This window comes from Patella vulgata, chromosome 9, assembly GCF_932274485.2.
Source record: "Patella vulgata chromosome 9, xgPatVulg1.2, whole genome shotgun sequence".
In the NCBI taxonomy this organism is placed as follows: domain Eukaryota; kingdom Metazoa; phylum Mollusca; class Gastropoda; family Patellidae; genus Patella; species Patella vulgata.
Genome location: NC_065887.2, coordinates 28,723,501 through 28,735,645, shown reverse-complemented (window position 1 = coordinate 28,735,645; position 12,145 = coordinate 28,723,501). Strand labels below are relative to the sequence as shown.

The 12,145-nt window shown below is 34.7% G+C and overlaps 1 protein-coding gene and 1 long non-coding RNA gene across 4 annotated transcripts in view; one reads left to right on the top strand and one right to left on the bottom strand.

Annotated features, from left to right (window-relative positions):
* The window catches only part of LOC126832023 (uncharacterized), a 75,875-nt gene that overhangs the window by 37,268 nt on the left and 26,462 nt on the right, over positions 1 to 12,145 (top strand). The window contains exon 1 of one of the 3 annotated variants that reach the window (XM_050562708.1): positions 448 to 563. The exons of 1 other annotated variant lie outside the window; for it this stretch is intronic. Coding sequence is in view for 1 of the 2 variants with exons in the window: in XM_050562706.1 (XP_050418663.1) it covers positions 2,693 to 2,752 (60 nt within the window). In the remaining variant the exon portion in view is untranslated. Of the gene's footprint in view, positions 1 to 447; positions 564 to 2,626; positions 2,753 to 12,145 lie in introns of those variants that run through there. One more of the 3 variants, XM_050562706.1, reaches the window with a different exon arrangement.
* Positions 5,309 to 8,212, bottom strand: LOC126832024 (uncharacterized). The gene is made up of 3 exons (XR_007684487.1): positions 8,154 to 8,212; positions 7,420 to 7,526; positions 5,309 to 5,412 (listed from the first exon to the last, which is right to left on the bottom strand). It is a non-coding gene; the product is annotated as an uncharacterized LOC126832024 (long non-coding RNA).

The window sequence follows — 12,145 nt, the reverse complement described above, 5'->3', positions numbered from 1 at the left end:
AATTAAATATCGCCTGGCACCAAAATAGTATATATATAAATTGAAGTAAACAGGATAGTTGTTTAGGAGAAAGAACTGGTTTCTTTCAACAATTAATGTTGCTTTTTAATGACATCATTTCTATATAAACATCCTGTTATGCTCTATAATGTAAACATGAAAGTTTTGGATAAATAAAAACTAAATATTTTTTTTTATCTCTATTCTGATACGTATGTGGTGGACCAAGGTGACACATTAATGCTATTCAAGGCTCTCATGCCTATCCTGGTGGAAACTCCCCATGACCCCCCCCCCCCCCCAATCCCCCCCCACACACACACACATACCGCCCCCACTCACACACACAAACACTTCAAACACTTCTAAAGACCCGTGTCCGGTTTATACATATCATATGTTAATTTTGAATTAACCTATTAGACTGTGTATAAATTTATTCTATGAGCAGATCAGGTGCGAGGGTTTGCAAGACTATGATATATCATCGGCCTTAAACTCTTATTTAATTACTAAATTAAAACTTACTGGTTTAAAATCGCTGTCAGAAGACTTTCCAAAAGGTTGGTATAAGAATAAAAATACCTTGACAACCAAGTACATGTAGTTTCATTAAGCTTGTCAGGATAAATGCAATCGAACCTATCCAACAGTTAAGCGTTATTTGATAAAAGGACATCATTAATATACCCCGGCAAGTATTTTATTTTTCCTGGCCAGATCCTGTATTAAATAGAACTCGCATAGAAATAGACTGGTTAGCAATGGAGCGCGATTGATACTCATAGCAATGTCTAAAATATTTAATCTGCAGGGTTTTATTTTCGGAAGCGTTGCTTTAAATTAACTATTTATGTTTCGTAAATAACAAAAAAAAAAAAATCTTTACAAAATAATAAATCATTGATCATTAAAACCTTTAACAAATACTGCTATGAAATGTGAAATGGTAGATTATTTAATATTTATGTTTTATAGTTACGGAAGCGTATAGGGGTCATGCAAAATTTTGTAGAAGTTCTCGAGATCCTGCGATCCTGTGATACTTTCTCGAAATCCCGTGATCACCTGGTAATTTTCTCGAGATCTGAATTTAATGTTCTCGAAATCCCCTGATAATTTTCCTGAGATACTGACATCCTGTGTAAATTTTCTCGAGAATTCGAGTTAATTTTCTCGAGATATTGACATCCTATGTAAATTTTCTTGAGATCCCGAGTTAATATGAAACCTTATATGATAGTGTCTCCACGTTGTGAAGCAACCATTGTCCCAATACTTCGCACCAAATTTGATAAAAAAAAAATACTCTAACATTTGTTACAAAGGAAAACTGCTAACTAATGAAAGAATATACGGACAATCGATAGGATTTACATTAAATTTGAAATATGATTAAAATCGATTGGGTCCATTGTCTTATGGCCCCAATACTTCACACCAAATATGAAATTCAAAACCCTACCACGTTAGCTTTAATGTGTAAAGCTTTGAATTACAGACTTGCTTGTTAAATTATTTCAATTGAAAGTGTGGGCGACGTTTAATTGAAAATGTCATTTTTGTATGGTTTTCGGACCATATTTTGTTTTAGAATAAAGCTAGACAGAGAGTTTATTGTCTTGTGGCACAAATGCTTCGGAGCAGATTTTAAATAAAGAATCTTGAAAAACCCTGGGCTCTCACGCGTTCAGAAGGTTTACCGGAAAATAGGAATAACGCCATAACAAAATTTCATTGTTCCGCCGAAAATAAATAGGGTTCCTCTGCTTGTGACACGAATGATTCCAAAGAAATTTGAACGATAGTCACGCAAACTGTGGAGATACGCCCATATGCATCAACAGCAGATTATTCGAAAGGAAAACTTGGTTGTTTAATAAATTGTATAAGCATCTAGCATTTATCAAGAAATCTAATCTCTATCGTGTTCGCCTGCTTGTTATCTCTCTGGGACAGAAATCTTATATTGCTGAAAATAACAGGGGTCATCCTTGTCGCGGAACACTGAATATCGAAAATCCGATAAAACACAAAATTTGAAACAAAACCGTTCAAAACTGTAGGCTCTATCGTGCTATTAAGGTTTTCGGGAAAGTGTGTGTGTGTGGGGGGGGTAAACTCCGAAACAACAGGTTCTAGGGCGCTGAGAATACGTTAAAACTACGCGCACACATAAAAATACCCGAGATCTCGAGAAAATGTACACAGGATGGCAAGATCCCGAGAACATTAACGCGAATTCTCGAGATCGTTAACGCAGGATGGGAGATTCTCGAGAAATTTATTAGGGGATTTCGGGAACATTAAATTGAGATCTCGAGAAAGTATCACAGGATCGCAGGATCTCCAGGCCTTCTACAAAATTTTGCATGACCCCTATACGCTTCCGTATATAGTAACAAAATATAAAAAAAAACACGACCCTTTTAAAAAATACATAATTACACATAATTAAAAACATCAAGTGAAATTTAAGAATTATAATACCAACATGGGGAATTCTTTTTTTAAAAACCAGTAAAGGTGTTAAAATATGAATTGTTTGAATGATTTCACATGGGCTGTCAACCGTACCGTACCGCGCCTTCATATAAAAGCCATTGTGTTTATTTCGTTGGTTATAGTTGCCTTTACTCACACCGGGTATCCAGAGATCATACGCATTTATTAAAGTAAGGACTATATCAACATGGCGCATATTTTCACAACTAAAGGATCAAAGGATTCCTTCCTTTCTAATCAAGTCAAGGTAAAACGTTAGAAGTCATTTTATGTCATTTCGAAAAACTTTGAATTCTTTTGTTAATGTTACGTTATTTTAAAAGAAAAGACAAATGCTTTGGGGTTTTTGCTATTTACTTACAGGACTAACACGACAATACCTATTCACATGTATCAAATATATTATTTCATTTAGTTTAAGGTTGGTCTACTGATGGAAAATAAGATGTTTTTTAAATACAGAATATTTCAAATCTTGGCAAAAGATTAACGAGTACATTATTATAAGCATTAGGATAATTTATCAATTCAGCTTTACGTATTAGTCTGTGATCCTTTGTAGTAGGGATGAATGTTTTGGGATTAAGAGATAATCACAACATAATCTGTATTATCCTGCTTAATGTCTTATACATACATCATGTTTGTTCCTCTTTTTAGTTTTAAAGGGGTGGAGGAGAGTCGAATGGTTAACGCGCGCGCGTTGGGTCTTAAGCTCTGTCGTTAAGTCAAGTGGCGTGGTTTCGATTACCGCTTGTACGTGACAAGGTGTGGGATCGCCTGTCCAACCTCGTGGATTTTCTCCATGTCTTCCGGTTTCATCTCACCGCTACGCACAAGTGAATTTTTGAAATAAAATTAAACCATATGTTTGTCCCGAGATGAAATAATTTGTTTCCAGTGGACGTTAAACCCAATCATAATAAACCAATCGATGAGCACTAATTGATAAAGAAACAACCACGACACGATTCATGTTGGTCGTATTTAAATTGGTCCTTGGTCCTTTTCGAGAGCGCCGCCTACAAGAAAATATTAACAATAACAGAGAGAGAGAGAGAGAGAGAGAGAGAGAGAGAGATGGGGTTTAACGTCCACTCTAGGTCATTTCGGGACTAACGTATGGTTGAATTTATTTCTATAATTCGTTTGCGCGTAGGGGTCTTTAGCAGTGGGAAGAAACCGGAGGGCCCGGAGAAAATAATAAAGCAAATAATATATGGTTCTGATCATTTTTGGCCCATAGTACAACTGGGTATTTAAGAAACTGCGGCTGATAACAAGGGGCCAATAAAATAATAGGATCAATAATTTTGTATAAAACAATGTAAATATTGTATCAATAAATGATAGATCAAATTTTAAAAAAGTATGGTTAATACCTAAAGAAGCAACGTTATAACGTCAGAGTTATTAATAACAATTTGCTAAAGCGAACTTCGTATTGTTTCATCCACAAATTCTACGTAGATGTTATCAATTCTAGTGATTCTGAACAAAGTAGGTTTTATTTTCGGTGAAAAATACTTTCAGTTTAGCAGGAGGTAATGGTATAAAAAAAAACAACATCGTATGACGGCGTGAAGACTGTGACTCAGTCAGTGAGACCATGGTTTCCTCTTGTCAGTGTTTCTGTAGGAGGAGATCTTAGCATTAGGATTGAACGGAAAACCAATTTACCGTGTACACTTTCAATACGCGTAAACGATTTCTTGGCCGTAGCAATTCTACAAAGAGTTGGCGGGAACACCAATATCCACACAAAACATCCCCCATGCCCGTCTTTGTTGGTCCAGTTTCTTTTTACTGAAATGTGAGATGTTGAATCTAATTTCATTACATTTCACAAAAGGGTACAAATAATGGTGTGTGTGTGTGTGTGTGTGTGTGTGTGGGGGGGGGGTAATGAACTGCATATCATCGAGCGATCCCCATGGCCAAAAATGCCTTTGATGTTAGACTGTTGAGAATTTCGATTAAAACTATTCTGAAATAATACATGTTAAGAGCTAGGAAAGTTTGTGTATAAACGAAATTTAAACACTACCAAATAAAAGGCGAGTTTGGGGAGTAGAGCTGCCCTGGTGGGTTTATCAAACTTTGAAAGTCAAACTTTGATGGCTAACCATATGAATATATTGTTATAATACCGAACTGCATAATGATAAATACCAATAGGGCATATAATTATATTGAATCTTAAATTGCACCGTGTAGGAGTTGACAAACACAGTAAAAGGGGAGAAAAGTGAATATGTTTAGCAAAAACCTAATCCAATATTGGAGAAATTGGTGATTTTCTACGCTAGGTTTCTAGATTAATACATCGTATAGAATAGACCGTAACCGGCCCAAGCTGGTCCATATTCATTAGTTTTCACATAGGAAACATTATTATCACCCCTTACATCAGTGTCCCACTTTTAAAACCTTTTTGGATGTTTTCAATTTGCTATCTATTTCAGTCATAACATTTGAAATTACTCTATGATACCTCAAAGCAAAACTTAATGGTTGATCTTCACATGGTGTTACAGAGACGGTGAGATAGGGCGATGTCACTGATGTCAGATAGGATCACATAAAAACAAAATATAGGGCATCCTAGTGTTTATACACTGTAAAAAAAAAATAAAAAATAAAAATTCTGGCAACATATTTACCAGATTTTTTTTCTATTTTTATTCTATTTCTTTGGTTAAATATATGAAACAGAATCGCCTTCTGTAAAAAAAATAATAATTTATTTTCTATAAATGTAATGTTTCAGTCATGAATTTATAAAAAATATTTAAAACGAACAGGAATCAAAAGATCTGACATGCTTTTGAATTTTGGAAACCTAGGTTTAGTACTTTCTCCGGTATCTTCTTCTTCTTCTTGCAATTTTGTATCTGCAATACAAACCTGAAACAAAATTATGATGAAGCACATCAGAGATTCCAAACATAAAAAGCAGCAAACGGAACCGATGTACAGGCTGTATCTTTAAATTATAACACTCTCACATATACACATTATTAGGAAGATTTGCCATCACATATTATTGTTGAGTTCCCTCTGTTCTGTTTTCTGTATCGTCAACGTACATTCAAATGCGCATGCTTTAACTGAACCCAACAGAAAAACATTGTGAATTAACATAACATTGCCGTTAATGTTCAAGTTATTCTGGAATATTACAGGTCTTTTGATCAAAAAACAATTTATATTGTTAATAAACAGATCCTATCAGTTAATATACTGAAAAGTATATAAATTTACCGACTTTTCTGTCCAAATACAGAAATACAACTAAAATAACCGATTTTTTGGTAAATATACACATTAATTATCTCAAATAACAGATATTTCTGTGATAATACGGATAATGTCATTTAAATAACAAAAACTATGGATTTAAAAAACATATTTTTTACATTGTACTATCAATGATAACTGAATCCGTTTAGAATTTGGTCTAATTCTACTACGAGGGGATATTTAAAATACAAAGTGAGAAATCTTATCGTGAGATTACACAGCTAAGCAACCCTTTGTAATTTAGAGTATGTTTCAGTCGACTGTCGTGATGGCCCCTCATCGTGAAGATGATTATGAATGTGGCCTTTGATTACCGTATTATGAGGAACTAACTCCGGTCAAAATCTGAATCTATTTATTATTAATCTCTAAACTGTAATCTGTTTTTGCGTGAGATGGTATTATTTTTAGTCTCTGAAATTCGGATTATTTAAGTAATAGACATATTTCATTATATTATTACACGGTTTCATTTAATAAGAACCCTAACTTTGGCTAACGTCTCTTAATCGGTAAACCGTCATATTCAAATGAAATGGAATATATGTTGTTTTGTCTGTCTTCATCACAATACTGTAATGGCTTGGAGACAAATTATGACAACTTTATCTGAACAGTGGAATGTCCACCTACTCTTCCTGTATTTCCAATTGTCAAGGGTTCTTTTAAGTGCACGTACATGTGGACGTCATTTTTCGTCCCATTCGAGAGACAGACACACTTTCCTAGTCAGCTTCGTAAACGCGACCTATCTGACAAGTAAAATCATATACCAGGTATATGTCCCTCCTTGTGACACGCCATGGTTTTAAATCTGTTTGTAAAACAACTAAGATTATCTATAGAGATTCTCTGTTCTCTTTTTGACTATGGTGTGACACTGCTACAATCACTATAAGAATATACAGATATTCGCTTTCGGTTTTGTATTGTCTCCCATGTATTATGTTTTTCTTGTTGATTACGGTGTGGTTCTGCCACAATTACTATATCGATATTTGGTTATGTTGTGGTTTTGCTATAATTACTATAAGAATGTACTAATATTTACTTTCGGTACTCCTGATTTATAAACATATCGCGAACGGGGCAATGACCGTGTTAACCGTTTCAGTTGAAAGATTCCGCACATGTCATTATAGGTAGTCGGTTATTTGACCTTTCATATAAAATATTGCATATTTCTGTTAAGGTAATCTGGTCTATGTGTATGCCCCAGTGATCATAGTTTTAAATAGCAACCAGATGTGAAATGTAAATTATAATAGATAAAAACTGTGTAAATGTATAGCTGTTTTATCTTAAAGAGGTGTTATTTATACTGTCACCGAATCAATACATATATACAAGATTCACCTAGTTAACACTAATTATCGAAAATTCGTCGACTGACCTGACCTGGTTACGGTAAGGTGCATTTCGTGTAAGGCGTATGTAGTCGGCTGTCTGACGCTTGTATACATTATTGCATAAAGGCTGAGATATTGAATTTGTTTAGGTAACCTGTTTAATTTACATCCACCAGTGGTCATATTTTTATTGTGAAACTTGTTTAATTTACATGCCCCAGTGGTCATACAAGTATTTTGTTATGTAGCCTATTTAACTTACCCAGTCGTGTAATGCAAATTCTTATAGACATAACTCTTGTAGTACTTTGGTCCTTAGAATCATGTTGTGTCTTTGAATAATAATGTTGGTTGACGCTTTCTCGTGTACTAATGAAAGTAAAATGACATGTTTATATATATATATAAAACTGATATTTTGGTAAAATCCTTACCATTGTCAAATTATCCATCAAATTATATCTGTTTATGACATGTGTCTGGTAGACCAAATAAGGCAATTTCCCCCTTGGTCTTGGGAGAATGGGGTGTTTATTCCATATTTGGGAAGGAAATTAACGCCAAGGTCAGTCTATAACGTGCAGAAATAAGGGGGTGATAAAAGAGGGTGTTGAGCGAAATTGATCAAAGCTCACCCAGATATTCCGAGCAGCTATCATCTATGCTTCATTGAGAACGAGGGACCTTCAAAGCCAACCAGTTTAACAATAAAGTTGTAGGAACAACTAACCTGTAGTTTTATTTACCATCACGAGTTGTATAGCCAAATATATCATTATTGTTTCAACACCCGACAAAGACCATAAAGGCTCGATCACGTTAAGTTACACTCAAATGCTTGGCATAATTTCAACAAATAAATGCATGCGTCAAATATATAATCGAGTTCCTCGCTTGATATATATAGCTAGCAAGAGTTCAATTTAACTTTAATAGTAGATACACCCATATCCGTCATATCATGTATTATAGTGTGTGAGAGCTATCGATTCTTACCAGACCTTCCACAGTTATTGGTTTCACCAAAGTATCACGCTCTTACTTCACCCTCCTCGATTACTTTCGGGTAAATAATAAAAAAAAGGTCTAGCATATCGGGCTAAATAATACAGACCACTTTAAGGTCTGGTCGATGCAGTGGTTCTACAGTTTTGAGACTAACATATTTGTTTTTATTTAAAAAGAAAGGACCCATGTGTGCAATGCTATCAAGGATGCTTTTGCGTGTACGGTAATATGTGTACGTGGTGTCCACAGAGTTATTATTGGACATCTTCCAGGTTTAGGCAAAAGACCACTGGTGGGGTGGGGTCGGGCGCAGCAGTCTTAAATTCTTAATCCGGTCCTTGTTGGATTTGTGCATGGACCCATGTTGTAGATCTATTAACTTGGCCAAATTTGTTGAGTTTCTGCTATTATAAACACTTTATATCAGACAGGATGGACTGAATGTAGTCTTTATATCACCACTGGGGTAAAGTCTTTATCCTTCTCTCTTCAGTGATGACAAAGACTCTTGCTTTCGCATAAAGATTAGCATAAGAAAGAATCTTTAACAAAAGTGTTTAGCTCCGTCACACGAACACTGTACTTTTTAAAATATTTTCATTATTGAATTATAATTGATCTAGGTCAGGTCACTGTTCGCGCTCCATGGTAACGGCTAGTCGAAGTCATAAAATAAAAATCCAAACTCTCCTGTTAGTATTAAGCCCCTTTAATCACCAGCAATAGTTGACCCGACGCCGATACAGGTGATGAATTTATAATTCGTTTATTATTGTAGACACCACATGTTCTCATCTAGTTAAATATAGTTTATAGATGCACTTTAACCTAATCTGCTGTTAAACAAGTGTATAGAGTGTCGAATCTCCGATAGAAAAATATTTTTCGAATAATAAAGTAGTTGAACATCAACAGGAAATGTGACAAATTAAAAAAATATTTATAATGCTTATATTTGGATGAATGTTATTTTAAAGACGTGTTTTTAAAAAAAAAAAAAAAAAAAAAAACTTTGCCAACAATACCCCCACCCAACCCATACGTAAATATTATTCGAATGTCGAATAATAATAATGATGTAGTATTCGAATAATAAAGGAAATAAAAATCAACACGATGTGGTAGAATGACCTGGCAAGGAACGGTGTCTTGTCGTCCGGATGGTACGAAAATTCCAACTACATTTTGGTCATTTATCTCCACTTCCGGTCCTCGGTTTTTCAATCCATCCGTATGACTAGACACACTTTGTCAGACAGGCTTGAAAAACCCAGCCCCTTTGCGCACCGGTTAGTCTATCCGTTCATAATTATCTTTACCACTTCCAAGGTTGAAAGAGGAATGCAACATAAATTCAGAGCTACTGTTTATGTCACTGAAACCGTGTAAACGCTCTGAATGTGAGAGTTTTTAAAACAACGTCACTAAAATCAATATAATGTAATAAAGTATGTTTATCTATTTACAAGAACTGCGTGGGTTGCCATTATGTTATCAAATGGTTAATTATAAATTAAGACCTCTCAGTTTTGTGTCTGGTATATATCTCGTCCTATCCCTGGGTGAGATTGTCATGCCTGTCATGACCAGGATTATTAAATACTATCTATAGCATCGATCCAACGGAAGTCGACAAATACAAATGTCAAATTATTTGTACGTTGACTTTATGGGGCGAAGACAACGCTTAATGGAATAGTTTTAATCAATTCTTTGCAGTCACCATTTACAAATTAAAACTTGTCGTACGAGGCGTTGGAAGTTTATTTTTTGTGTTGGTGCGTGGGGCTTAACTAACATCCGGTATATTGCAGACAATAAATTCTCCTTATAGACAATTCTCTCTTAACGAGAGAACAGCCATCTCAAACTTTTTCACGACTTAATTGCTTCCAAACTGAAAGACCCACTTGGCGACTTTATATGTGAATGGTAACAGGTCACAATTTCTTTCTCTTCTCTCTGAATTCAATGACTGTTACATCCATTAAATCTAAACCCATTCCATCCATTCTATACCATCCATTTGATACACGTAAGAAATACTGTAGGATACGTTAATAATTGTTTATAAATAGATAATGGAACTGTCTTTATGGCCAACAAAATGAGGGAAAATAATGGCATTTTAAGTGTTATATTCTAGACTATATATGAAGGATTTGATTATTTCGAAAACATAAAAGCGCTTTTATTTTATTAGAATGCAATATTCGCGGATTTATGTTTTTGTAAAACAAACCCCAAACTAGTCATAATTTGCTTCATAATAAAACATTTAAATGAACAAAAATACTAAAAATTATGAGAAAGGCTGAAACAGCGCTTAAGCCCATAGTTTGATTAATGTTTAAAAACTGTCGCTTATTCAGCATACCTACTTTATCCGGGTCAAATGTTCAAAAATCCTCATAAAATATGAATATATAATTGTGTGAAAACCATTAGACATCTCTCTCGTATTATCCTAAATACAGAATACACAGTTTATGACAGACTGGATAAATGATTGCGATCACAATTTCCACATGATAATTGTAATTCCCAGATATAGCATGCATTTATTTATCCATTGCTTTAAAAAAAAACAAAAGAGGCCATGTCGATATTACAGATGATTCATTCGAAAACCTCATTTTTATTGCAAGTTTTATTTTAAACGTATTGTCATTTTCCGGCAGATTAGAATAAGCTAAACCTCAGACCCAATATTTTCCATAATGTACAAAATTAAAAACACGAATTAGAATTCACTATTGGTACATATCAATCAATATGTTTGTTGTTATCTTGCCGTGAAAATACGGGATCCAGAAATTCAATATTTAAGATCCAATTAACCTCTTATATCTAGTACACGAGTCATGTATTCTATTGTTTCGGGCGCCATTTGTAATTAACACGAAAAACATATCCTACAAGACAATATGGAAGTAATTAGTAATGGCCGATTCACAACGATAAAATAATAACACAAAAAACGTGAAGAATAGACTAAGTAGGTGTAAATGAAGTAAAATATTGTGTATAAAAACAAAACGACTGTCGTTCAAGTTGAACTGTTCACGTATTTCACCTAACATAATTGATTAGAAATTACAATGAAAAAAAAAAATGAACATTATAATACATTCAAGCTACATTAAATGTGCTTTTAGACCCATTTTCGTCCATTTTAAAATTCCAAAGAATAGAGTCCTATGCCATTTAAACTATTAGCAAATTTAGAATTTACAGGAATGGTATCTGTAATTGTTATCGGGAACATGTCATATCGCAGCACTTTTTGCAGAACTTTTTGGAGAAGATTTTGCAATTATTTATTTATCATTTTTCGCTCTTTATAGAAAAGTTGAGTTGATGTGAATATCCCCTTTACACGAGCCTCTGAGAGTCTTCTGGTATCCTGTATATGCAAATTGAAGAATATAGTTAGTATAGTGGATAGTAATGTTAATATGAACGTGTCTTGGAGATCGGTAAAATAATCAATGATCTTCTGTTCAGTAATTTGTATGGTATTGACTTATTACGGTCGAGTGTGACCTGGCATAAATAGCTCATATGTTTTCACCATCATGTCAAAATTTACAGTTTTTCGAGTAGTAGTAAAATTCCCAGTCAATATTTACATGTATTTGCCATGAAATGAAACTGGGTTTAACGTCCCACTTTTCCGCCCCATTCGTGCTAATGAAGACAGGCAGTGCGCAATGGGGAATTATTTTGACCGGACTGTGGCGTAAAGACCTACTCGTATGCCGAATTCCAACTGTAAAGGTTCTTTAACGTACACCTCGTTTAGTTTCTTCCACCAGAAAGACTAGACGCTGTTCCATGGCCAGTCCCTCGTCCTGCCCCACCGATGAATTTCCTTGAGCAACACTGGGATCGAACCCGGAACCTCCATGTTAACGTGCCAAGACCTTACCCACAAAACAACCCAGCAGAGCCCAGAATAGACTCTACGACTATACGCA